The following is a 26893-nucleotide window of genomic DNA, read 5'->3' as shown; positions in this document are numbered from 1 at the left end:
TGGGATATAGGTCCTAACTGTGGTTCCAGACCATAGCACCCTGTTAGAGTACCAAAGATCTTTTATTTGACCTTGACTGACCAGGCTTCTCATAGCCCAATGGAGTGTAACGCTCTTTTTGAGTGAGAAAAGTGAAGCCTAAAGATGGGGAGATCTGCCAGAAAACAAAATAGGGAAATTTTTTTCACTTCCGATTCAGGAGCCACATGGGGTATAGGTGTGATTCCTCACAGGAGGCGCCCGCGTGGGGCTAAGTCGGTCTCTGACACTTCCAGTTTCCTGGTTCTCTTCCCCACCTGCTTCCAGCACGTGGAAGCGCTCAGCCAATCGGTTCAGAGCATCTGTAGTTATGACAACGGGGCTTACTCGCTCAGTAACGGGTTACCTTTTGCAAAACTTGAAGCTGTTGCACCAAATGGCTAAGCCTGGGGCCTGCTCCACAGCGCCATTGCAGGAACCCGCTGGCTCCCCACGGCAAAGCCATTGGGAGAGGGCCAGGATAGGCTGGAAGCCTCTTTGTGCCGTCTCAGCTCTGCGAGAAGGGTTGCCAGGAGTTCCAGTAGGTCACGACCTCTTCCAGGATTCCCATGCCCAGACTTAGCTTGAGGAGCAGGCCTAGTCACCTGGCTTGGAATCAGAGTCAGGGCTGTTGTGCCTGGGACCCAGCATATTTCTGGGTTGGACAACAATGGGTCCTATATTGAAGAAGAGACCTAGAGAAGTCAGCTGTCAGTCCCCAGTAAAGTTCTTGGCAAAATGCTGCAACTTGAAAGGTGGAGGACACAGACAGAAAAGAAGAGGTGTGGGGCCGGCTGGCCTGAAGACCCCAGTCCTCAGCAAGCCTGCTCCCCAACCATCTGATGCTTCACCGAGTAATGCTGATTCCCCTGGCCACCTTTCCCTGGCACACAGTCAGGGTCAGACAGAAACCCCGGCCAAATACACGGAGAGGCAAAAGAGAGGAGCCAAGCTACTGCAACCCCAGAGAGCTGAGGAGAAAAGTAAACGTGAGGTGACATTCAGCTTGACATCCGTAGACCTTGGTAAGTGAGGGTATTTTTCATGGAGATGTAGGGTGTCTGGGGGACCTGGTTAGATGGTACTGGAACCGGGGAACATATGTAATCTTAGTTGGTGGACCCCTAAGACCCTCTAAACTATTGGAGTGAGATGTTTTCAGAGCATCTAGAGGCATGGCAATGCTGGGATGGGGGTCCTCAGTGCAGACGTGAGTAGGGGAAAGTAGCTGTCCAGTGTAAAGTGTTGATGCTTAGGAGTGAGCAGGACGACAGGAGCCTAGGATGGTGGCCAGAAAGGGAGGCAGCAGCTAAGAGGTGTAAGTCATTAAAGAAGAATGAGTGTGTTTTCTGAGACCAGTTAGGACCCTCGGGTAGGTGCTCCTGGAAAACACATTTGGGTCAGTGAATGGAGTCTTCTAGCATTCAGGGTCCACGGTGAAGTTCTTTGTGTCCCTGGGAATGTACAAACAGAAGTAAAGTCAGCAGTGACGGCCATTATGTCAAGAGAGCACACTTGACCTGGGCAGGAGCTGGAACACAGCGCTTTCCATTCCAGTTCCACCATCTCTTCTAATAAGAAGATGGAAGCCTCAGCCTGTCACTGCAGGAGACCACCCCCTGTGGATGGTCACAGCCATGAAGAGCACTAGAAAGATGTGCCATGAAGAAGGGGTGGTGAGCAGGCCACTGGTGGCTGGGATGTTACCTGCTGTCTTAGTCACTGTCCTATTGCAGTGAGGAGACAGCTCTTCAAGGCAGCTCTTATAAAAAAGAAAGCATTTAATGGGGACTGGCTTACAGTTTCAGAGGCTTAGTCCATTATCATCATGGCAGGGAGCATGGTAGCAGAGGTAGCTGAGAGCTACACCCTGATCCACAGAGAGAGACTGGACCTAGTGTGGGCTTTTAAAACCTCAATGCCGGGGCTGGAGAGACGGCTCAGTGGTTAAGAGCACTGACTGCTCTTCCAGAGGACCTGGGTTCAAGTCCCTGCACCCACATGGCAGTTCACACTGCACCCACATGGCAGTTCACAAACGTAACTCAAGATCTGACATCCTCACATAGTCATACATGCAGCAAAACACCAATGCAAATAAAATAAAAATAAAAGCCGGGCGGTGGTGGCGCACGCCTTTAATCCCAGCACTCGGGAGGCAGAGCCAGGCGGATCTCTGTGAGTTCGAGGCCAGCCTGGGCTACCAAGTGAGTCCCAGGAAAGGCGCAAAGCTACACAGAGAAACCCTGTCTCGAAAAACCAAAAAAATAAATAAATAAATAAATAAATAAATAATATTTTTAAAAAATAAAAAATAAATAAAACCTCAATGCCACCCAGCACTTGGGAAGCAGAGGCAGGCAGATCTCTGTGAGTTCAAGGTCAGCCTTAGTCTACAGAACTAGTTCCAGGACAGCCAGGGCCACACAAAGAAACCCTGTCTCAAAACAAAACAAAAACCTCAAAGCACACCTCCAGTGACACACTTCCTCCAACAAGACCACACCTCCTAATCCTTTCAAACAGTTCCATTTCCTCAGTATTCAAATCTGTGAGGTCAAAGGGGCCATTCTCATTCAAACCACCACACCTCTACTGTGAACCTCAGGATAGGAATCTGGAAGGGAAACCATGCCCTTTGGAGCACACAGCAACTGGGTAAATGGAACCCAAGGGCCAGGCAAGGAGCATGGAGACATGACTGAGCAGAAAGGAGCAACGTAGACAAGAGGACAAGGCGGGTGAGAAATCAGGAGAAGAGGGGCAAAGAGCTTTAGGCCATGGCAGGCAGGAGGTGTGTTAACTCCACGAGCACTAAGAAGCCAGCCTTGGTGATGAAAGCCTGTCATCCCAGCATTTGGGAAAGTGGGGTATCCTGGCCTACCTTGGCTCAAACCATGCTGTGGTGAGACTAAATGTGGGGGCTGTAGGGACCCCAAGGGAGTGGGAAAGAAGAGCTGTGAAGACTTCAAGGGATGATGATGCCTGAGCTAAGCCTGAAAAGTAAGTTAGAGATAATTAGGTGAAGGAATTGGGGGCAGAATGTGTGTGAGCTGGGCTGCCTGTGCGTGAGTCAGATCTGTTGATACAAATACAGGTGAGGGGCCAGTGAGATTGTGCTGTGTCCAATCCGCAGCCCCGGGAGCGCGTGGAGGTGGGGCGTGGCACAAACTATTTAGAAATGAAAGTCTTGAGATATGAGGATCCAGTTGCTGCTGGGTGACAGCAAATAGCTAAGAGCTTGGCTCTGGGGACTTGAGAGATGTTTCAGTGGTTAAGAGCACTTGCTGGGGGTGGGGGGCTGGAGAGATGGTTCAGAGGTTAAGAGCATTGGCTGCTCTTCCAGAGGTCCTGAGTTCAATTCCTAGCAACCACATGATGACTCACAACCATCTATAATGAGATCTGGTGCCCTCTTCTGGCCTGCAGGCATATGTGTGGACAGAACACTGTATATATAATAAATAAATAAATCTTAAAAAAAAAAAAAAAAAAGAGCTTTTGCAAAGGACCCAAGTTCAGTTCCCAGAACCCACACTCACAACCAATTATAACTCCAGTTCCAGGGATTCTAACACCTTCTGGCCTTTGTTGGCCCTGCACACACATGTGGTGCACATATATACATGCACACAAAACATTCACACACATAAATTAAAAGAAATCCTAAAACAAAAGAACTTGTCTGTGGGGCTAATTAAGCTCTGTTAGTAATCAACCCAGGGACTTCGGGCCTCAGTGTCTCTTATCTGAAAAACATGGTCAGTTATAGCACCGACCTCATGTTGACATTTGTCATTCATGAACTGTCGACCGAATTCCCATCACATGTAAGCACTATGGTGCAGCCAGGACTCCAGCAGAGAATAAGCTGTTTACTAGAAAACCAAAGCATTGCACCAGGAGTCTCAAACAGGAAGCCCCCCACCCCTTAAGCAGTTATTAATGAACTGAGCTAATGGGAAATGTGGAGAGGTCCTGTCAGCTGGAGAAGCCGTGCACCAGGCTCAACTGGAGACTTTAAGCAAAGTGTCCAACAGTGTGAGGGCCACCAGAGTGCAGCTCCGAGTGCATGCAGTGGTGTCTTAGTTATGTTTCTATTGCTGTGATAAAACACCATGCCCAAAAGCAACTTGGGAAGGAAAAGGTTTATTTCATCTTATAGCTTATGGATCATCATCCAGGGAAGTCAGAGCAGGAGCTGATGCAGAGACAATGGAGGAGTGATGCTTACTGGCTTGCTCCTTATAGCTTGCTCAGCCAGCTTTATCATAGCACCTAGGACCTCCAGCCCAGGATTAGTACCACCCACAGTGAGCTGGGCCCTCCCACATCAATCATCAATCAAGAAAACGCACCACAGACCTCCCCATAGGCCAAGTTCTAGAAAAGCACATGACAGAAGGCAGGTAAGCTGTAAGACAGCCAGTCCTTTCTTGGGAGGAGGGTGACTTTGCCCCCAGGATGCCTAACTGTTTCCATTAATAACAGCACAGAGGGTCTACTATAGCTTTTATGCGTATGGATGTTTTGCCTGCAAGTATGTCTGTGAAGAATGTGTATGCAGTGCTCTTAGAGGCCAGAAAAGGGTGACAGACCCTCTGGAACTAGAGTTACAGATGGTTGTGTAGTACCATGTGGGTGCTGGGAATCGAACCCAGATCCTCTGAAAGAGCAGCCAGTGCTTTTAACCACTGAGTCATCTCTCCAACTCCCTAATTCATTTTTACATATATTTATTTCAGCAGGTAGAGACCGGCTTGGGCCACGGTGCCAATGTGGGCAAAGGATAATTTGTGGGAGTCTGTTCTTTCCTCCCACCATATGGGTTCCAGGGATTGAACACAAGTTGTCCAACTTGGAAGAAAGTTGCCTTTATCCACTGAGCCGTCTCACTTGCCCACCTGCCACACCATTGCAAGTTAGGGCCTGAGGAATGTAGCTCAGTAGCACAGTACTTCTCCAACAAGCACCAGGCCCTCGGTTTAATTAAGCCTTAGCACCATGAAGAAGAGAACTTGTATGTAGTAAACATAGATGTGTGTATTCATATGTGCATATAGATACATGTATAGCAGCACACTTATGTACAAAGCAACTCTAATAAACACCTCCATCGCCTGAAAAATTCGGTATCCATTATCCCCATCTTACAGATGAAAAGTGAGACACAGAGATTGAGCAGGAAGCGGGCCAGCACTCAGACCCAAGCTCTCTGGATTTGCCTTTGCTCCCACCAGAGGGCGCTGTGGTGCCTAGGGTCAGAGTCTTTGGAGCACGAGCAGAGTGTAGTTGGGAGTTGGGGCACAGGTCACATTAGCTAACATCAGTTCCTTCACCATCATGATGCAGTGACAGAGCCAGGCAGGAACCAGGTGCCCTGATACACAACCAGCCCCTACAACAGTTTCCCTGTCCCTGGCTCCTGTTAGTCCTCTTCCAAAAAGGAACTCACCTTGTAACCCTCTTTTCCCAAGGGGCATTCCGGTCTTTCACCTCCATAGATGATGACTTCTATGGAACCACCAGCCAGAGGCCTGTCTTCAATCCTGAGCTGGTCACTGCCCACTGCTTCAGGCAGTTCAAAAACAAAGACTTCCACCTGCCACAAAGCCGCAGGCGAATCATCATTGTGCCTGGGACAAAGGACCAGGCACCAGCCCACCCCACGGTGCCTCCTCAAGCTCCCCCTCCACCCATACCTACCTTCAAAACTTTGGATATTAAAGACATCCAACAGCCCCCAGTGGACAGGAAGGTCTGGCTGAGCCAGAGGGCAAAACTCCGGAGGCAGCTGGAGTCATTTGGTGATGTCAAGACATGGCTGGAGAATAAGCCCACCATCACACCATCAGAGGCCAAGGTTCTGCTCTTGATTCACCAGGAGCTAAAAGCCCCCAAAGAAACTTTGGTTTCAATCAAGAAACCCAAGGTGAGAAGCCCTGATGGCCAGAAGATGCTGAAGGCTTCAGGAGTATGGTGACATTTTGTTCCCTTGGATTAGACAGAACAAGGTAGTTTGCCCCTTTTTTCCAGAGGAGCAAAAGCAAATCCCCAAAGGAAGGTGTATGAGTTATCTCTTGCTTCATAACAAGTACCCCAGAGTGACTTAAAGAAACAAATACTTATTATTGTGACTCTGGAATCCAGGCACACTCTAGCTGGGAAGCTTTGTCTCCATATCATGAGACTGCAGACCCGAGGACAAGCTCGTTCAAATGGCTACTGACCAGAGGTTTCATTACCTCCCTCAGGGACCTCCCAGAGGCTGCATACAAGTCCTCACAATGAGGCGGCTAGCTGCCCCCAGAGTGAACCTCCCAGAACAAAGAGGGAGGAAGTCATAGTGCTGTTATGCCCTAGGCTCTAGTCTTGATATTGCACCATGTCAGAAGGGTACACCATGGGGATAGAAAAGGGATTCCGTCTTGGCCAGGGGAAAGTCTGAGAACACGTAGATGTGCTTTAAAAGCACCCATCTGGGGCGCACCAGCAGTCGGTCTTGATCATGGACACCTGTCCGCTGGAGAGAGAGGCGCTAACCAGTGATTGTGGGCTAGTTTGAGGATCACATCTGAGGTTAGGGTGAGGAGGAGGGCTACCTTGTGATGGCATGACCTAACTTGGAGTCATGGTTTCTACCCTGAGAAATTCAGTCACCCATCCTCAATAAGCTGATTAAAGCAGCCTAATTAATGATAAAGAAGAGATAAAGGAGATTTATTCAATCTGGCCACATTGAAAACAGTGACAAAGACGTACAATGCATCCTCCCCTCCAGTCCATCTTTGGGTTCTGCAGTGAGATTAAATTTTAACTAGAGGGCTAGGGATATGTACATCTAAGCAGTCCAATTATCTGCCTCACTCTTGCCTCTCCCAGGGCAAAGCTCCCAGACCTATCCGTCAACCTGCACCCCAGCTGCGGCTGCCCAAACCTTCTATCCTGGCGGACTTGTACGCCTACCTGCGTAGCCGAAAGATCAAGATCCTGGAGGTATTTAACAAGGGGGAGCGGGGCGAGAACCAGCGCATCTCCAGGGAGGAATTTATCATGGCTCTGAAGGCAGTAAGTACGAGCTTCTCCACTGGGCCTGGGGTATGCTCTCCCTTCATGAGGCTCTGGGGTCCTGAGGGGCAGGCACACGGGTTCACACTACCAGCCTCATACTTGCAAAGCCACACTGGGAAACAGGGCACAACCCACAGTCAGACCACGCCTTAAAACCACCTCTACCCCAGGCTAACCCGGAGAGATGGCTCTTGCGGAGGACCCAGGTTCAGTTTCCGGCCCCTACATGGCAGCTAACAACCACCTGTAACTCCACTTCCAGAGGATCCAATGCCCTCTCCTGGCTTCCACATGCACTGCATGCACATGGTGCACAAATGCACATGCAGCACAAAACACCCATGTGCACACACGAGACAAACAACAAAACCCTCTACCATGTACGGAGTGCAGCTCAGTGGTAGAGCCTGTGTTTAGCATGCACAAGGCCTGCATCACTCTAAGCAAATGCCAATACTGTACCTGGTGCTAGAGAGATGGCTCGGTGGGTAAAGCACTTGTTGCTCTTCCAGAGGACAGAGTTCGGTTCCCAGCACCCACATCAGGTGGCCTACAGCCACCTGTAACTCTAGGAACCTCTTCTGATGCTTTCCCCCTTCAGGGTGGGTCTTTCTACTTTGATTAAGCTAATCAAGACAATAAATAACCCACAGGTATGCCCAGAGGCTACCTTAATCTAAATAACCCCTCACCAGTGTGCCTGAAGGTTTGTCTCATAGATAATCCCAGATCCTGTCACACTGGCATTAAATGTTAACCATCCCACCATATTCTTGAAAAACCATGTGCGGTCAGCGGCTCCTCTATTGGACCAGATAGGGCAGACGTTTCCATCATCTTTGGAAGTTCTGTTAGTCTAGTGCAGGATCTGGGCCCATGTATTAACTCCAGCCTGCCTCTTTAGAAAACCAAAAAGCCACTTTTGTTGAACACAGCCACACTCGTTCATCTATGAATGGCTATGGGGACTTCCATGACACGATGGCAGAGCCCCTGTGACTCACAAAACCCAAAATATGTCCAGTTTCTTCTAGAAAAAGCTTGCTGGCTTAGATGAATTAAATGTTTATGTATTTTCAAATCAAGAAGTCCTTAAAAGGCAGACATTGTTACCTATATCTTTTTTTTAAAGATTTATTCACATGTATTTCCTACCTATGAAATTTTGCCTGTGTATTTGCACCTTATGGATGCAATGACCTCAGAGGCCAGAAGAGGGCATCAGATCCCCTAGAACTGGACAGATGGTTGTGAGCCACCACATTAGAGCTGGGAACTGAGCTGGGGTCCTCTGCAAGGGCAGTGACTGCTCTTAACTGCTGCCATCTCTCCTGCCCATTTAAAATTTGTTTGTTTGTTTGTTTGTTTGTTCGTTTTGGGTTTCTCTGTGTTACAGCTCTGGCTGTCCTGGAACTGGCCTCGAACTCACAGAGATCCACCTGCCTCTGCCTCCTGAGTGCTGGAATTAAAGGTGTGTGCCATCACTGACCGGCTTCCATTTTTTTTTATTATGTGTATGTGTGTGTCTGTGTGAGAACATGTGTGCATGTATGCTGGTGCCAGCAGAAGCCAAAAGGGGGCATCCGATCTTTAGAGCTGAAGTTACAAATGGTTATGAGCAGCCAGATGTGGGTACTAGGAACCAAACCCAAGTCCTTTGAAAGAGCAGCATACATTCTTAACTGTGGGTCCCTATCTGTCTCTCTAGCTGGGGCTTGAACTCAGCACCTTGCATATACTATCAAGCTCGCTACTACTGAACTATATACCCTGACTTACAGTTTCAATTAACCAGTTTTCAAACCTTTTTATGATGAACATCATCCAAAACACTTTTTTTTTTTTTTTTTTTTTTTTTTTTTTTTGGTTTTTCGAGACAGGGTTTCTCTGTGTAGCTTTGCGCCTTTCCTGGAACTCACTTGGTAGCCCAGGCTGGCCTCGAACTCACAGAGATCCACCTGGCTCTGCCTCCCGAGTGCTGGGATTAAAGGCGTGCGCCACCACCGCCCGGCCCAAAACACTTTTTAAAAGTAAATGTCTTCAACTACCAAAACAAAAAAAATTGTTTTAAATATTAAATTCTGGGCCGGGAGAGATGGCTTAGCAGTTAAGATCACTTGCTGCTCTTGCAGAGGACCGAGGTTTGGTTCCCAATACCCACCCAACAGCTCACAATCCCCTGTAACCAGTTTCAGGGTATCTGAGACCCTCGCTGAACCTCCTTGGACACTAGGCATGCATATGGTGCACTTACATACATACAGGCAAAACACTCTATACACAAAATAAATAATTTTTCCAGACAGTGTTTCTCTATAATAACCCTGGCTGTCCTGGAACTCACTCTGTAGACCAGGCTGGCCTGGAACTTAAAGAGATCCACCTGTCTCTTCCTCCCAAGTGCTGGGATTAATTGTGTGAGCCATCACACCCGACTAATCTTTCAAAAATGTTGAAATATGAAGTCCTTTAGCACCAGGACAGTTCTGAGCTGGACCAAGGGCAGTTCAGCAATGACTGTTGTCTAAAGAGAATGAAGAGATAATTATAATCACAATTATGTTTCCTTTCAAACTTTTCTTTCTGAATATTCAGTGTTTCGGGTAAGCACTACATACCTCCAGCGTTGTCTATTGTCTCTGGAGAAACAAGACAGATAGCAATATATACGTATGTATAGTATCTATTAGAGCAGCTTACAGGCTATGGTCCGACTATTCCAATAGTCTCCTGATGGAAGGTCCAAGAATCCAGTGGTTGTTCAGTACACAAGGTTGAGAGTTTCAGCTGATCTTCAGTATATGCCCAAATCCCAAAGGAAGAAGTAGGCTCTAATGCCAATCAAGGAATGGACTTGCCAGGGAGAGCAAGAGCAAGCAGGCCAAGAGAGAGAAAGCTCCCTTCTTCTGTGTCCTTTATATAGGCTGCCAGCAGAAGGCATGGCCCAGATTAAAGTGGATCTTCCTACCTCAGAAAGTCTGGATTAGTGGTGTATTGTCCTATTTCAAATGATTTAATTAAGAAAAATTCCTCACAGGTGTACCCAGCCACTTGGGGTTTAGTTAATTCCAGATGTAGTCAAGTTGACAACCAAGAATGGCCATCATATCCTTCAAAGAAAAAGGCATATAAATTTCTGATACTTCAGTCAGGCCGGGCATACTTGTTCCTCATGGATAATGATGGATGTATGACTTTCTTCCTATCCAGTATGTTAATCAACTGAAAAAGACTTCGTAAAGATGGAGGCTTATCTGGCCTTGCTTTTGAAGGAGGGATAGGAGTTTTCAGGCAGAAAGAGGGTACTGTGTGGGCAAAAGCAAGGCATGGTAAATTGCAGAGTACACTGGGGGCCTGGCAGGGTCCCTGCGTTCCTGTGGCAGCAAGAAGTTGGAGGGTTGAGCAGGTTGGCCAGGCCTGGTGGTAAGGGTGAGGTGGGCCTCAGGAAGTTCTTGTGCCTCCTCAGATCGGAGTTCCTCTGAAGAACCAGGAGCTGGAGGACATAGTCATCTACCTCGGCTCTCTCGGGAAACAGAACGCTATCACCACGGATGCTCTGGCCAGCACCTACAAGCAGTGGTCACTGGCCCAACAGAGAAGCACCTTGCCCACTGCCAGGGAGTGTGCGTGCCCTTCCTGCCCTCAGAGCCAGACTGGCTCTCCCCAGCATTTACATCCTCAAGTGGCACCTCCTTCTCTGGCTTATAGGTTTGCCAAGCTTTGTCAACAAGGAAGCAGATATTTTCTCAAGGGCCCAGCTGCCCTTTTGTCTATTCAAAGATGAAGTCCAGCCTCTGTCCTTAGAGGGACATAAGTGATTGATTGAAAACAAAGCTGAGGGTTGGGGATGGGGAGCAGTTGGCAGAGTGCTTGTCTAGCATGTTCAAAGCCCAGGACTCCATCCCTAGCAACGCATACACCAGGGGTAGAGGTGGAAGGATCAGAAGTTCAGGGTTATCCTTGACTATGTAGAGAGTTTGAGGTCAGTGTGGGATACAGGAGACCTTATCTAAAAAAGAAAAGAAAAAGAAAAAAGGAAAGAAAAGGTTAACCAAAACAGCTTGCTCAGAAACTGAATGAACCCACTTGGAGTTCACTGGTATGGGCTTTCTGTCATCATGGATGTTATAAGTAGGGATGTTGTGCATGTTACATTTACCCTCAAGTGCGTGTGGGCTACATCTGTCCAAAAGCAGCAAGAGGCAAGCTAGAAAGGGTTCTCTGATATGGGCTATGAATTTACAGTGCACGCCTGTATCTTTTTGTTTGTTTTGAGACAAGGTCTCTCTACATAGCTCTGACTGGCCCGGAACTCACTTTGTAGACCAGGCTGGCCTCGAACTCAGAGATCCGCCTGCCTCTGTCTCCCCAGTGCTGGGATACAGGTGTGCACCACCATGCCTGGTTTTTATGTGCTGCTGGTGTTGGACTCAGAGCTCTGTGCATTAGGCAAGCACTCTACCAACTGATCAACACCCCTCAGCCCTTATTTTTTTTTAGTTTATTATTGTTGTGGGGGGGGGACCACAAACAACTGCAACATTCTTCTCCCAGCTTCCAGTTCCCTTTCAAACAGAGCAACATCATTTATTTAAGTGGAATGGGTCTAGCTCTGCCCCTCTCCACCAGGCTGGCAGGAAATTAACCTCAGACACATTTTAGGGAGGGGTGGGGTTCTGTCCCTTTGAGATGAAATAAAGCCACAAGGAAGCAGTTGAAGGGTCTTCCTTGCAGGGGTGCCAAGTTGAAGCCAAGTTTCTAGAGTTGGGGTGAATGGCCACACCAAAGGTATGCAGTGTCCTCCCTGGTGTGGTGCCCTTAGGTGGCTCCTGCATAGTGTGAATGCCCTAGTTCTAGATCTCAGACTTTCTGTTGAAGGCTGTCCTGTGGACACACTGGCACCCAACCCCATCCCCACTCCCAAGAAGGTCCCTGACCAATCAGAACCCAGGAAACCCAAGCAGCCTCACAGCTTCAATAGCCCAGGGTCAGCACCTTCTCGGGGTTGCACTTCCCCGCTCTGCTCCTCCCGGAGTCTTATGAATGCCCAGCGCTGCTGTGATTTCCCAGCTGGCTGGAGTCACGAGAGCACAGTGCTCAGCAATAATAGCTATAGTCGAAGGAGTTCGACACACATACATCCCTCCCACCCCGCTTATCAAAGAAATCCCCCTTATCTTGGCTTGAAGGCAGGCAGCATTTATCTGCTGACTGGTGCTTTTTCAGCATCACCAGAACTCTTTGCTCCTGGAGGATGGCATTGGGTAAGTCAGGTGGACTTGGGGGGAGGGCCTCTCAATTTGTCTAAAGGAACAAGCTGCTGGGAATCTGGACTCAGAGAAGAGGAGGAACCTGTATTTCCAGGGTACCATATGGGCTGGTCGCATTTGTACAACACAGCATCCTGCCTGTCTGGAGGTTAGGGTTGCTATGCATGGTTTCCATGGAGGAAGCAAATGTCCAGAGAGGCTAAGCTTCTTGTCTGGAGTCTCAGGAGGATGTGAGGCCAAGACTTCCCTTCAACATGAGGCTGCCACCAGGGCCATGGCAGGGGGTCAGAATCCCTTAAGTGGTCCCCATTTTGGAAGTACCTCCCAAATGCTAGGCCCACTCGTAGGAGCTGGGAGACTGCAATGGGCTAGCCCAAGCCCTGCTGCCATCAGCTGGCATGTGATCAGGTGATGTCCACAGAGATGGATGCCTTGGAGACAGCTGGAGTGAGTGCCAGGATGGTAGGCAGGCAAAGCCCCTGAGCTGTAGGTGTCGGTCTAACCCCCGAGTGACCGGTGCACAGCCATTGTCTGCAAAGGGCGTCCAAGAGGTGGAAATGCCAAGGTCAAGGGCCTGAGGCAGGGAGAACTTTTAGGGTACAGGAGGTAAGAACGGCATGGTGAGGGGAGACTAGGGGATGAAGGATGGCAGCTGAAACAGATTCCGCAGGTCCTGTGGCCCAGGAAAGGAGTCTGTGTTTTAGAGTGTGTTCCCTGGGAAGCCAGGATCGTACGTAGGTTGATCTTATTTACATTTTTTGTTTGTCTGTTATTTTTGGTTTTGGAGACAGGTTTTTTTTCTGTGTCATAGTCCTAGCTGTCCTAGAACTCACTTTATAGACCAGGCTGGCCTTGAATTCACTCTGCCTCCAGAGTGCTGGGATTAAAGGTGTGTGCCACCATGCCCAGCTGCCATTTTATAAGGGTACTATTTGCCACTTGGGGGGAACAAGGTGACAGGGTGAGAAAGGAGCAGGGAAGGGGTCTGGGGTATGCAGATGGGGGACTTCATAGCAATGGAGGGGACAAATTAGCAGTGGCCCTCAGATGAGCTCTGGCTGGACATATGGGAAAGGACAGAAGAGCATATTGGCATCTGCTCATGCCATCAGGTTCAGTTCCCCAGCTGGGCACCCTCTTAGTCTTTCCATTTTTCCCTCCAACTCTAGATTTGACTCAGAGGAAAGCTTCCCCGAAGCATACCTCCCAAAAGCAACAGGCTGTCCCAGCCCTGCAGCCTCCCAAGATGGACCTGCTGAAGGTGCCTGAGGTTGATATAAAGATGGAGGGGCGGCCCATGACAGAGGAAGACATGGAGGATGTGGGCAAGCGGTACCGAGAGAGGCGGAGGCAACACAAGGTACCTCTTTAGCACGGGCTTGGGGGCTGGGCAAGCCAGGGTTCAAGACTTGGCACTGACACCGGCTAGTTGGGGAGCTCTTGGGAAGGTCTCACCTCCCTCAGCCCTTGTCTGTCATCTGTGCAGTAAGCAGCTAGGTGTGGTGAAACACTCCTATAATCCTAGCACCCAGGACCTCACTACACACCATTCTCCTTCCTGGGGGCCTCTCACAGGGAGGTGAAGGAGGTGCTAGGCTGCCTCCCAGCTAGGATGAATGTCACAGACACAAGATGGAGCACCCTCTGTTCTTCCCGCTTCTTCTCCCTGCAGCTCCTTCTCCCCTCCATCCAATACGTGGAGAGCTGCCGGCTGGTTCGGTCTGGGACGAAGCACTTTGACGACCACTGCCTGCCGTCCACCTTGTCTGGGGAGATGGAGGAGCTGCTCAACATGAACCGCAGAGATAGCTTCCTGGTCTACCTGAGATGCTGGGAACTCTGCGAGGCCTACGGTCTCCCGCTCACTGAGGACATCCTCATGAGAGGTAGGGGCTTGCTTCAAGGGAGAGCCTGGGGCCTGAGCCACGGCTAATGTGGAGCTGGCCTGACACTGGCTTCCCCATGCATGCACCCAGCCGAGCCACTGTGGCCTTCAGTGGGGACACTGGGAAGGAGGCGGAGGGAAGGCAGACAGCCTGACCACTAGGTGGGACTCCTAGGGCACAGGCTCTGAGACATGTGGGCTCCTTAGGTGAGATTGGGGTGGGATCTGGGTTATGAGGCTCTGCCTCCACACACTTGTATCCACCTACCCACACGCACCCATATGAACATGTAGACACACACACACACACACACACACACACACACACACACACACACACCCCTATAAGACAAATTCAAAACAACGAGAAAACCACCATCAAAATAGTTACCAAAGGTCAGGTGGGCAGTGGTGGTGCACACCTTTAATCCCAGCACTCAGGAGGCAGAGGCAGGTGGATCTCTGAGAGTTCAAGGCCAGCCTGGTCTACAGATCGAGTTCCAAGACAGACAAAGCTACATAGAGAAACCATGTCTCGAAACCCAGCCCCCCCCAAAAAAAAGTTACCAAAGTAGTTCTAAGGGTTGGGAATGGAGCTCAGTGGTAGATTGCTTGCTTATCAAGCGTACACACACACACACACACACACACACACACACACACACACACACACACACACATTCATCCAAGCATTAACCTAGTGAAGTCTAGTTGAATCTTCCTGCCTCTAACCTAGGCTTGCTAAGTAGTTCCAAACCAATTTGCTGTTACAAACTGGTTTCCCTCTGTCCCCTGGTGAGCATGGTTGTCTAAAGTCCCTTCTGCTCCTTAACTGCATGATAATGCCATGCCACATTGTAGGGAGCTGTGGGAGAGTTCAGGGGAACTCTATACCCTACTGTGTTTTGCAATTTCCAATGAACCTACAATCATCTAAAAATAAAAAGTTGGGCTAGCAAGATGGTTTAGCAGGCCAAGCTTTGATTGTGAGCCTAATGACCCAAGTTCAATCCCTGGGACTCAGTGGAAAGAGAAAACCAGCTCTTACCACCCTACAAGTTGTCTTCTGACCTCCACGTGCGTTAGTGGTGCTCTCTCTCTCTCCCTCTCCCCGCCCCCATATCTCCTAGATACAGACCCACACAGAGAATAAATAAATAAATAAGTGTAATCTTACAAAGCTGAGGGCCAGTGAGGTGGCTCAGTGGATAAAGGCACTTGTCACCAAACCTCATGACCTAAGTTCAGCACCCAGAATCCACAGTGATATAGGGAGAACGGACTCCACAAAGTTGTCTTCCAGCCCCACATGCACTTTGCTACTCTACTTTCCAAGACGTCTTGATGGCCCAGAAAAAGTAATCTTTTAAACAGAAGTGTGAATTTTTTTTTTAACCATTCCCCTATGACCCTAAAGTAGGCAACTTTAGCTAATGGACCTGCTGTCTTCCTTGCTGCCCACAGCACTACTGTATCCAGGAGACAAGATAATTTCTCTGAGAGAAGAAGTCCGCCCGATCCGGCAGCCTGGAGGCTATTATGTAGACGAGAAGATTGGATTCCGGACCCATGGCCTCAGCAAGCTTGGGGCGAAGAAGACAGACAAGCTGAGTTTCCGGCTGTCCCTTCAGCTGCAGGGGCTTGGACACTGGCATGCATGTGGTGTCATGTTGTGCCAGTATCTGTGCCCCTAATGGGTCACTTCCCACTAACCAGTCCTAAATGTCACCCTTAGGGCATGTCTTAGGATCATGCTCCCCTCCTGACCACAGGCTTATACACGTAAGGCCAGTGGAAAAGATCCAAAGGGGGTGTTATCTCACCCTGCGGCGGAAGCCGAGGGACTCTGCAAAGGACAGGGACTAATTCCTTCCCTGCACTGCCATCCTGTGGCAGGCACACTCCTTCTCCAACAAGAGACAGGCTGGTAGTCCCCAGGAAAAGGACATGCTACCCTGACCCTTGGACTGAGTCCTCTGAAAGGCACCTCCTTTGAAGGGACCCCAAGTCAAGTCTCCCTCTGCTCCCACCAGATGTGGACCAAGCAGGAGGCACGGGGTGGTGTGGCAGAATGCCTGGGGCAGCATGCAGTGCTGCAGAGTGGACACCAGACAGGTTTCTGGTCAATAGTCAAGTTTCTGCGATCTGAGCCTCTGTGTGTTCATGTATAAAGTGGATGCAGCGCTCCTATTACACACCAAGAAGGTTAGATGAGGGCCATGGTGTAGCTGATGCTTTACGATGCACTTGTCCAAGTGGTTTTGAGTACAGGGACAGTCTAGGCCCACAGCAGTTGTGGCTTGCAAAGTGTTGAGCGTGACCCAGGCTGGCAGTAGCTTAGAGAGCCTCTGAGATGTGCCTCCTAACCTGGGGCTGACTGTCCCCAATTCCTAAGCCATGAATCCAGGAAGTGGGTGGCTGCCCAAGAAAGAGATTTTTGCTTGTGTTTGACCAGCCACAGATGTGAAAGAGAAAGAGCGGTCCCTAGCTAAAGGAGAGACATGGGCTCTCTCTCACCACTAGTGACTAGATTGTAGGAGATCCTGAGGCCAGGCACTAGGGTAGAGAGTACACAAGGCCCAGAGTTCAACCCTTTGTATCAGAAGAAAACAGAGATTCTGAGCCAGATGTGGGCTTGGGAAGGAATCTGGCTAGTGACGCCTGCTGGGCTAAGGAATAGAGGGTGAGTCTTTACCATGCTTGTCCCAGGGAGCTTGGCCTCTGGAAGGGGGAGTGACAGGCTTCAGCATCTACCAGGTGCTGAACACTTCAACTAACTATTTTGGAGGCCTCCCTGCCACAGACAAAGAAAGCCAAGGTTTTCTTCCCTCCTCCAATCTGGCTAAGCCCAGTGCCTTGGTGTGGGAGACACAGCTAGGACCTCACCACAAAAGAAAGATGTTCAGCACTCTGGTCTGAGACTCAGAAACACACCCCTGAATGGCCCCCACTTGCTCCCCAAAGCCTACTTTTCCTGAAGTTTCTTTTATGGGTCTTTTGTTTGTTTGTTTGTTTGTTTTTTGTTTGTTTGTTTGTTTTTTGAGACAAGGTTTCTCTGTGTGGCCCTGACTGTCCTGGATCTCCCTCTGTAGCCCAGGCTGGCCTCCAACTCACAGAGCTCCGCCTGCCTCTGCCTCCCAAGCGCTGGGGTTAAAGGTGTGCGCCACCGCCGCCGCCGCCGCTGGCTGCTGGAACTTCTAACAATGCCTCTCTCTATCCCCCACTAGGAAAACATCCAAGAAACTCAAGAAAATGCACTTTCAGGAGTTCGAGGAATTCACTAGGTTTGTAGTGGTCCTGCGTGTCCGCCAGGAGGGCGGGGGATAAAGACGAGAAGGCTGGCCTCCCCTCTAACCAGAGGCAGCCCTGGGACCTGTGCACACCGGGCAAGAGCCTAGGACTGTCGTGGGGCTCCGTGCCGCGGGCGGGCCGAAGGGGCAGCAGAGGAGCATTCGGAGCGTGCCCTGCATGGCTGCTCTGGGGCCTCCTCTAAGTGAACTCACCTGTGTTGTGACCAACCAGCCTGAGCTGCTCTGGACGCCCCCGTCCGAGGAGACCCCGTCAGAGGAGACCCCGTTGATACACAGTCCCACACCTGAAGCTGAACCCAGTGAGGCTGGCTCCTGAGGCTAGAGTCCAGACATGATATCCAGATGCGTCCAGATGGGGCTAGGTGTAGCTTAGCAGCTGGGTACCAGCCCAGAGCATGTGAGGCCCGCCCTGCACAGGACGGGTGAGGTAAGGGGGCTGGCGCGGAAGCAAAGCCTCTAGAGCTGTTCTCAACTTGTGGGTTGTGACCCCTTAGGGGGTCGAATGACTTTTTCACAGGGGTCGCCTAAGAACAACGAAAAACGCAGATATTTAATTATGATTCCTAACAGTAGCAAAATTTTAGTTATGAAGTAGTAACAAAATAATTTTAGGGCTGGGGGTCACCACAGCGTGAGGAACTGTATTAAAGGGTCGCAGCATTAGGAAGGCTGAGAACCACTGCTCTAGACAAGGACAGCACTCATCTAAGTTTGGGTTTAAGAAGCACTGACTGGGGCCTGAACTTAGCCACTCACTCACTGTGCGATCTTGATCTCTAGACCTCTGGGTCCTCACTGGTGAGGAGACTTGAAGTGTGTAGTGCTTTCCATACTGTGGAGCGTGGTCGCGGCTCATGTCATCTGCTGAGAAGGAGCCCTGACTGGTGTCTCTGCCACAGCAGCCTTCCCTGTGTCTTTTCCTTTTCCAGGAAGCTGAAGGCCAAGAGGCTCAGTGGTTTCTCAAACACCCACCCCAATCACTTCTGGCCCGGTCACCTTCTGGACAAGCTGCGGCTCTACCTGCCCACTGTGGCCAGGGACCGGAGCCAGGCAATCTTCAGCCGTGTGGAAACCCCACACTATGCTTACCCTGCCGCCTACTACTCTAAGGACTGGTGGCCCCTGAAAGACTGGGCTTACTTGACCCAGGCCTGTTATGATGCAAACAAGGTGTACTCCATCAACTAGAATGGCCTGGGGGCCACTGGGCCGGAAGACAGTCCAGCCAGCGGCCCCCAGCTGCAGACATGAGACATCAAAGAGCCATACACAAGAAACATTCCCAGGGACGGTCTGGAGCTGTGTCCCCTGATGCCACAGTGTCCAGTGCCTGGGAGTGTGGATGTGTCCAGGCACACACATGCTGTGTTTGCTACCCTGTCACGACCTCTGCCCTTTTCAAATAAACCAGGTTAGAGCTGACCTGTAGCCTACCTTATGTGATTTCCTGCTTAAGGACTGGGAAACTTGAAGGTGTGAGTGTGTAAGACACAGGTTCCCCAGGACCCCTCCCACCTCTCATCCTGGGACATGAGTGCCCACAGAGATGCAACAGACAGAGTGTCCTCTGCAAAATGAGGTAGCAGCATTCTCATCTCCCCATTAGACTGAGGCCCTCAATCCCTGTGGATCTTCAGAAATCAGAGACATACTCTCTGGTTCATGGGCCTTCGTTATGATTCACTCGCCTGACTTTCCCTTGGTGAAATGTACTCTGTAAGCTGCCCTTAGCTGTGCCCTTCCATGATCCACATGCCACTGGACTTCACGCAGCCTGCAGGAAGGGTGGGCAAGCCATAGGCACAGGAGAGCTATGCCTCACCCTGCTGCTTCTAGCTAGCCATCTCAGGCACGACACTTCACTTCCTGGGTCTCCACTCCCCTTTACAGGCAGCACCTCAAGGTGAGTTGGCAGCATTCCTGCTCTCATCCCATCTCACTTCCTGTTGGGGCAAAACATCTTATTCAGCTTCTGTCCCCATCTCCTGGAACCACTGCCAAGATCACCAGTGACATCTGTTGTGTTTGAGTTGTAGAGTCAAGGTGGTTTTAATTTTTTTTTAAAAAAATTTATTCTTCCAGACAGTGGTGGCACTTGCCTTTAATCCCAGCACTTAGGAAGCAGAGACAGACAGATCTCTGAGTTCAAGGCCAGCCTGGTCTACAGAGTGAGTTCCAGGACAGTCCAGAGACACAGAGAAACCCTGTCTCTAAAAACCAAAAAATAACAAAAAAAGATTTATTCTATGTGCTTGGGTGTTTTGCCTGCATGTATGTGTATGTACCACATGCATGCAGTGCCTACAGAAGAGGACATTGGATCCCCGAGGACTGGAGTTACAAGTTTGTGAGGCAACATGTAGGTGCTGGGAACTAAACCCGGGTCTTCTACAAGAGCAGCAAGTGCTCTTAACCACTGAGCCATCTCTCTAGCCCTTGGTTTGGTTTTATGTCCTCCTAAAATTAGACTTTTCACGATGATCTGAAAATCAAAAGCTAAGCAAAATAAAACAGGAACATTTTTTTTTCTTTGATTTTTCCAGACAGGGTTTCTCTGTGAAAACAGTCCTGGCTGTCCTGGAACTCACTCTGTAGACAAGGCTGGCCTCAAACTCACAAAGATCCCCCGGCCTCTGCCTCTCAAGTGCTGGGATTAAAGGCGTGCATCACCACCGCCCAGCTACCAGGAACAATTTTTTTTTTTTTTTTTTAGGTTTTTCGAGACAGGGTTTCTCTGTGCAGCTTTGCGCCTTTCCTGGATCTCGCTCATCTAGACCAGGCTGGCCTTGAACTCACAAAGATCCACCTGCCTCTGCCTCCCAAGTGCTGGGATTAAAGGCGTGCGCCACCACCGCCCGGCGTACCAGGAACAATTTTAAAGCGAGGCAGCTGAATGGTTGGAAGCATGGATCTTGGAGCCATGTCTCCCAAATTCACTTCCCATACATAACAAATGAAGGAAAGAACAAAGCCACTGTGTACAACTGTGCCAAGAACATACACTCCCATGGAGGGTTAGCTGTTAGAGTCTCATTTTTATGAAAAGTTGGCCCTCCATAGCCCTAGCTCCACAGGTGCGTTCACAGATTCAACCAACTGAAAAATGAGAACATTCGAAAATAAAACTGCATCTGTATTAAGTACACAGATTTTGTGCATTCGTGTGTGTAGGGGGCGGGACTCACTATGTACCACTGGCTGGCCTCGAACTCCCTACGGTTTTGAATTAAAAGAGATCAGCCCGCCTCCACCTCCCAAAAGCCTCTCAAGTGCTGGGATTAAAAGGCGTGCACCACCACTTTTCTTGTCATTATTTTCTAAGCAATATATCTAGCACTTAATACTTTGCCCTAGGTACATACCATACGTAGAGATGATTTAAAACATACGGAAGACGCGGGCAGGCTCTGTAGCACTTCATAGTCCAGGGAGTTTGGACATCAGTATATTCTGATGTCTTAGGACAGTTGCTCAACCCCCCCCCCCCACCAACCCCCCACGGGGAACCCTTCAAAGAAGTACCTGTTTTGCTACCTCCTAGCGACTAGGGGGCGCACTCGGAAGCGAACATATATTAAAAACCGATTGGGCGTCCACTTCGGGCGGAAGTAGATGCCCACCTAGCAGGTCTTAGTTCAGAAGGAATTACAAATTTCCTAAGTAATCCTAAGAGGAAGATACATTTTTAGTTCATTCCAAGATGTTAATGTCTAGTACAGAATATAAGTACACTGTTTCTTTTTTTTTTCAGCATTACTTCTCAGACACGTCTTAGGTTCCTTTGGCGGACCCAGAGCCGGAAGTGCTTCACTTTTCCCTTCCAGGACCTGAGGCTCCTTCCCATCCTCCCTTGCGCGCCCCCGCCCCTTCCTTCTTCCTCGGCGCTGCCTGCGAGGTGGCTGCCATCTCTTTAGCGGTGAGTCTGCATCGCCGGCCATCCGTCCGTCTGTGGGTTCGGCGCGGCCCTGTCGCCGGGTGGGAAGAGGCCTTGGCACCGCCAGGCGGGGAACCCTCGGCGTCGGACTCCGCGCTGGCGCCGCAGTGGCGAGCGCGCACGGGCCGGGCCTACTGGCCGCTCGAGCTGCTACGGAGTGCGCCCAGGGCCAGTCGGCGGCCCGGGCCGGGTTTGCTGCCATGCGGACGGTGGACTTGGGATGACGCACGCCGTTTTCCCGGCACTCCCTGGCCGGCGGGTCGCTTGTTAGCGGCTTTGGTAGCGGAAAGGGCCGCCGCGGTCTTGCCTTCGAGGTGCCAGGGAGCAGAGACGCTTGCTGAAGATGTTTGTTGGGTACATAGTGCATGCCCGACCTAGCAGGTTGCCTGGAGGGAACAGAATACCTTTCTGTGGGTGCCCCGAGGCGATCTGGGAGGGACAGTGATGGTGTGTTAGAAGGACAGGGTGGTTTTGCGTGTCTGAGGGCGCAAAACTTAACAACGACCGCTTGGTGGTTGTGAAGCTTTAGTGGGGTGGGATTTGCTGCCCCTTGCCCACTAGAATGTCTTGCTTCGGGTTTTAGGTCGGCTGCTGCCATTCATTTGAGGTTAGAATGGCTGAGGTGACCCCTGACCTCTTGAGATCGCGTCTGGAGAGTAGCTAGTACTCTGCCAGCTTCGGAAGCAGGAGGGAGAACAAGCCTAGCAGAGGTACCCATTCCATTCCCAGTTTGCTCAGTAGCTGGTGATTGGAAGACACTCTGCAACATCACTCAAGCCTTGGACAAGCAACTTCCCCTCCCCGGTTCTTCGATAACGTGGATCTGCCTCTTTTTTGTAGGCATCATGGCTGCCCTCCGGCCTCTGGTGAAGCCCAAGATCGTCAAAAAGAGGACCAAGAAGTTCATCCGGCACCAGTCAGACCGATATGTCAAAATTAAGGTATGTGTGCCAATCCCAGCACTGGGGAGGCAGAGGCAGGCGGATCTCTGAGTTCGAGGCCAGCGTGGTCTACAGAGTGAGTTCCAGGACAGACTCCAAAGCTACACAGAGAAACCCTGTCTCGGAAAAAAAAAAGAAATTTAAGTATGAGGTCCTGGGTGGAAGCGAGTGCTGGGGTTAAGTTCTAAGCACACATTTCTGGCGTCACCTGAAGTGACACTGTTTCCATGTGTAAGAAGGTCAGGAGACTTTCAGGAGCTGATTCTACTTCCATCATGTGGGTCGAGGTGATCAGGCGTGGGTTGTCACCTTGGCAGCAGGCAGTTCCCTGAGTGTTCCCCGAGCCATCTCTGCAGCCTGACCTTATTTTTTTAAAGATGTATTTATTTCTGTACATATTTTGTGTGGGTGTTTGTCGGCAAACCAGAAGAGGGCCTCAGGTGTGAGAGCTGGGAATTGAACTCAGGACCTCTGGGAGAGCAGCCAGTGCACTTTTTAAAATGTATTTATATGTATTGGTGTTCAGTCTGCGTTTACGTCTGTGTGAGATCCACTGGAACTGAGTTGCAGACAGTTATGAGGTGCTATGTAAGTGCTGGGACTTGAACCCAGGTCCCCTGGAAGAGCAGTCAGTGCTCTTAATTTCTGATCTTAACCTCTGAGCCATCTCTCCAGCCCCTAGGGTGTGTGTTTTATGGGGCACAAAATTTGGGTCTTGAGAACAGCACACAGACCAATCATTGTACTGCACACACAGTCTTGGCTTATTTTGACCCACGTGGGTCTGAATTTGTGGTCAGGTATAGGGAGGGTTTGGTTTTGTTGGGAAATTCTACAGCAGAGCCGTGGCCCTGGGAGCTTTTAGTTTGTTTCCTGTTAAAAGTGTTTAAAGAAGTAGGAAGATGTTACCTAAGGTTGCCTCTTGTATGGCATGTCCCCTTTGAATTTAGCCCCCTTCCTGCCAAGGAAGAGCTGGCAGTTTGCACAGAGACTAACTTGCCTGTGTGTCTTCAGCGAAACTGGCGGAAACCCAGAGGTATCGATAACAGGGTGCGGAGAAGATTCAAAGGCCAGATCCTCATGCCTAACATTGGTTACGGGAGCAACAAGAAAACCAAGCACATGCTGCCTAGCGGCTTCCGGAAGTTTCTGGTCCACAATGTCAAGGAGCTGGAAGTGCTGCTGATGTGCAACAAGTAAGTTGGGCTCCGGCCTGGTTAAGAGTGTGCCTGCCTCCTGAGAGGCCCTGTTGAGGCACCCAGGTAGACATGCATGAGGAAACCCGAAGCCATTCTTTGCAGGAGCTTAGAGAGGATGCTTGTTGGGGAGTCCAGTGTTGCCTTGGTTGAGGGGAGCATATATGCTCAGAAGGTTTGAGAACTGAGACTGGAGAAGAGGGAGGGCCTCACTTGATGCAGTGGGTGTTGGGTGTCCTTTATGGTCCCGTCTGGAACACTGATGTAGTGGTGTGAGACTAGGAGGGTTTAACCTCGGACCCAAGCAATGCTTGGCTCTGCTGTGGCAAGGGGATTTGCAGAGTGGTGCCGGTATGTAGGAGCTGAGGTAGAGAAAAGGCAGCTGCAGACACAGCTGTAGAGAGAAGGTTGTGGGGTGTACTTGGAGCAAGTTAAAATCCTTGCATGAGATGCTTGGTCAGCTCCATCAAAGCCAAGGCCTCCCAGGAAATGCCCTGACACTGGGTCTAGGTATGAATATGTGGTAGAAAGAGTTTATTTTTCCTTCCTGGTAAATAGTTTGGGAAGCTGCATTTATTTTTTCCCCAAGTAAATTAGAGTGATTGAAGGTGTGTCTGTTCTCTGAGGTGGTTGTAATACAGATGGAGGGAGTCAGTCAGCATGGGGAGTTGATTATGTACAGAAGGTAGGTTGGTGCTGCATTTCTTATGATTACATCTCAGCTGCCTAACAGCTGCTTGGCATGTTGAGCGAAGTCTGCAGGTGCACCTGCCACTGCATTCTGTCTAGGCATTTCCCCTGTGTGACTGAGAAGCAGGGGAAGTTGAAAGGCAGTTACAGAAAGGAAAAAAAACACTGAAAAGGAAGTCCTGGGTGGAAGAGTTCTGGTGGATGTGCTGGTTATGGTTATGCATGCGGGTAGCCAGGGACATAGGCTTTATGATCTAAGGGGTAATTGGATCTGTCCCCAGATAAGTGTAGATGCCTTTGTAAAGTGAGGGTCTGTCTGTCTGGACTCGGTGTTTGCTGTCCAGCTGCTTTCCTCTTGGGAAAACCCCTGCTATTCACTCTGCAGTCCTGCTTCTCAAATGGTTTCTCATCAGCTCCCTGGCTGGGGCTTTATGGTCACCTCCATTACTGGGAATGTGCTCATTCGGACAGTTTGTCAACACTTGGGGGGTAACACAATATTTGTTGTTCACTCTACTTGAACTGTTCTTGACAGTGGTTGGGCTTCCAAGCCCAAAGAATTATTCCGGGTTAGTCACTCAGGTGTGGGGAAGAACCTGAGTCTTGATGTGGACCCACCACCTCCTTGTAGACTAGTTAGTGTCTTGTCACTACCATAGACCTCTGCAGGAGCCTTAGTGCCTTCGGGGCTCATTAAGCCATTTGCCAGAACCCTCTGCCTGACAGTGGAGTGGGAGGCGAGAGACAGGAGTCACTACCTCCCTGGTGACCTTTCCTGGCTTGCTCCCTGCTCACTGACATGCTTCTCTTTCAGATCTTACTGTGCTGAGATTGCTCACAACGTTTCCTCCAAGAACCGAAAAGCCATCGTGGAAAGAGCAGCACAGCTGGCCATCAGAGTCACCAACCCCAACGCCAGGCTTCGCAGCGAAGAAAACGAGTAGATGGCTTGCCTCTGTGCTTTATTTGTGTTTAAATAAAACCACAAAAACTGCCGCCTTGGCATTTTCTGCCTTTTTGGAGATTGTCTTTGCTTCTTAGTGGTCCCCGGTGTGTGGGAGCCCGTTCTCAGGTTCCTTGTGGCTTTACCCAGCAGGTCCGAATAGAGGATGATTAGACCACGGGCCTGAGTGCAGGTGTCTGAGATGGTCTGCACTTGGCTGTGCTGGGGAGGAGGTCTTTTGCTCCACCCCCTGGTGTCTCTATAAAAACCCTGGGGCAGAGACAGTCGGGGCCCATTGGAAGAGGTTCCAGGCCCTCTCGAGGCTATCCTTTATTTTCTGTTTATCTCCGCAAGATTCTCTGCAATAAATCCTTCTAATATTTCCTGCTGCTCACACTCAAGAAAACTCTGGGGAACTGTGGGGGTGGTGGGTAAACGCCCCACACCGGTGGAACCTCCAGTTGAGGGGGTCTGTGCACGGGCAGGCATGACGTGGTTGCCTGAGGTGGTGTGAGGAAGGAGAAAGGACTTGGCCACTGTGGGTCTGCAGCATTGGGAATCCAGAGCGAGTGAAACATGGAAGAGGCCATGAGCACAGGCCAGCGCTGCTCTCACCGGCCCAGCTGTGAGCATGGCCCAAGACTGAGGAAGCCTGTTTGTGAACAGGGCTCCTGCTTAGCCTCACTCAGGACTGACAGCTACCATGACTGTCTTTGGAGGACTGATTATTCATGAAACTGGCAGGTGTGGTTCTACCACGAATATGCAGGGGCAGTGCTGCATATTCAAAACTAGTCACAGGTTAATCTGGGTTCTGTTTTACGGCGATGTTCTGCATGTAGCACAGGCTGGTCTCTAGTCCACTTTTTTTTTTTTTTTTGAGACAGTACAGTTCAGAGGGGTGTGGCAAGTGACACTCGTGACTAGACAGAAATGCACCCCAGCCTTTTTTCTGCTGTTGTCATTTTTAGAAATGAGGCTGATCTAGACTAGACTAGATCCTGTAGATTACAAATGCCTTACAGGTCTGGTCAAAATTGAGCTGCGGGAATAGCTCAGTTGAAGGCCTAGTATACATGCAGCCCTCTTAATCCCCAAAAACAAATTTGTGCAAGAACTGATTATTTTAAGGACTTTTTTCCCCCTTGCTGTAGTCTTGGGATTGAACCTAAAATAGTGTACATGGTAGACAAGTGCTCTACCACTGAGATACTTTAATTTTGGTTTGCCTGCATGTGCCTTGAAGGCTTCAGATCCCTTGGGACAGGCATTGCTGCTGCCATGGGGGCTGGGAATTGAACCTGGGTCCTATGAAGAGCAGCCTGTGACAGCCATCTCTTGCCCTGTTGGTTATAGATATGGTCTTACTAAATTGCTCATCATGACCTTGAACTTGCAATTCCTCCCCCAGCCTAAGCAGCTGGGATAACAGGTCTGTGCCTCCTTCAGCCCTGAGTCAACCTGGGAACTGTATTGAAACTAGCTACTATGAATGAGATCATGAAGTTGGGCATAGTGGCGCATACCTGAGGCAGGCAGATCTCCAAATTCAAGGCCAGCCTGGTCTACAAAGTGAGTTCTAGCACAGCTAGGGCTGTTACACAGAGAAACCCTGTCTCAAAAAACCAAAAAAA

At 50.0% G+C, this 26893-nt stretch overlaps 2 protein-coding genes and 1 non-coding gene across 7 annotated transcripts; all 3 read left to right on the top strand.

The window, feature by feature from the left end:
* The first annotated feature begins 374 nt into the window (after positions 1 to 374).
* Efcab12 (EF-hand calcium binding domain 12) lies at positions 375 to 18977 on the top strand. 4 transcript variants are annotated; one of them, XM_052721093.1, is made up of 9 exons: positions 375 to 1043; positions 5496 to 5950; positions 6901 to 7086; positions 10556 to 10712; positions 13529 to 13719; positions 14032 to 14245; positions 15709 to 15850; positions 17472 to 17528; positions 18485 to 18977. In XM_052721093.1, exons 1-9 carry the CDS (start codon positions 689 to 691, stop codon positions 18741 to 18743), a joined length of 2016 nt encoding a protein of 671 aa, XP_052577053.1. In that variant the 5' UTR covers positions 375 to 688; the 3' UTR covers positions 18744 to 18977. The 4 variants fall into 4 exon arrangements, with proteins under 4 accessions (XP_052577053.1, XP_052577055.1, XP_052577057.1 ...); XM_052721095.1 differs by lacking the exon at positions 5496 to 5950 and having other exon boundaries at positions 931 to 1043; XM_052721097.1 differs by lacking the exons at positions 375 to 1043; positions 5496 to 5950; positions 10556 to 10712 and having other exon boundaries at positions 7002 to 7086.
* A 2370-nt stretch (positions 18978 to 21347) lies between these two features.
* Rpl32 (ribosomal protein L32) lies at positions 21348 to 25338 on the top strand. Of its 2 annotated transcripts, none has more exons than XM_052720287.1 (4): positions 21348 to 21471; positions 22330 to 22430; positions 23445 to 23626; positions 25131 to 25338. In XM_052720287.1, exons 2-4 carry the CDS (start codon positions 22335 to 22337, stop codon positions 25258 to 25260), a joined length of 408 nt encoding a protein of 135 aa, XP_052576247.1. In that variant the 5' UTR covers positions 21348 to 21471; positions 22330 to 22334; the 3' UTR covers positions 25261 to 25338. The 2 variants fall into 2 exon arrangements, with proteins under 2 accessions (XP_052576247.1, XP_052576246.1); XM_052720286.1 differs by lacking the exon at positions 21348 to 21471 and adding an exon at positions 21478 to 21843.
* LOC128100215 (small nucleolar RNA SNORA7) lies at positions 22121 to 22260 on the top strand. Its single transcript, XR_008214729.1, has one exon. It is a non-coding gene; the product is annotated as a small nucleolar RNA SNORA7 (small nucleolar RNA).
* Positions 25339 to 26893: the final 1555 nt, after the last annotated feature.

The sequence above is a fragment of the Peromyscus californicus genome, unplaced genomic scaffold (genome assembly GCF_007827085.1).
Source record: "Peromyscus californicus insignis strain IS unplaced genomic scaffold, ASM782708v3 Scaffold_6__1_contigs__length_162567912, whole genome shotgun sequence".
Classification (NCBI taxonomy): Eukaryota; Metazoa; Chordata; class Mammalia; order Rodentia; family Cricetidae; genus Peromyscus; species Peromyscus californicus.
This window is presented reverse-complemented; position numbering and strand designations above follow the sequence as displayed.

Bases quoted from the DNA above. Each gene is read 5' to 3' on its own strand.
- Rpl32 (XM_052720287.1), top strand. From the start codon at position 22,335: ATGGCTGCCCTCCGGCCTCTGGTGAAGCCCAAGATCGTCAAAAAGAGG. The intron at 22,431-23,444 runs GTATGTGTGCCA...GTGTGTCTTCAG, and splicing joins ACCGATATGTCAAAATTAAG to CGAAACTGGCGGAAACCCAG. The intron at 23,627-25,130 runs GTAAGTTGGGCT...CTTCTCTTTCAG, and splicing joins GTGCTGCTGATGTGCAACAA to ATCTTACTGTGCTGAGATTG.
- Efcab12 (XM_052721093.1), top strand. From the start codon at position 689: ATGGGTCCTATATTGAAGAAGAGACCTAGAGAAGTCAGCTGTCAGTCC. The intron at 7,087-10,555 runs GTAAGTACGAGC...GTGCCTCCTCAG, and splicing joins TTATCATGGCTCTGAAGGCA to ATCGGAGTTCCTCTGAAGAA. The intron at 15,851-17,471 runs GCTGAGTTTCCG...ATCCCCCACTAG, and splicing joins GGGGCGAAGAAGACAGACAA to GAAAACATCCAAGAAACTCA.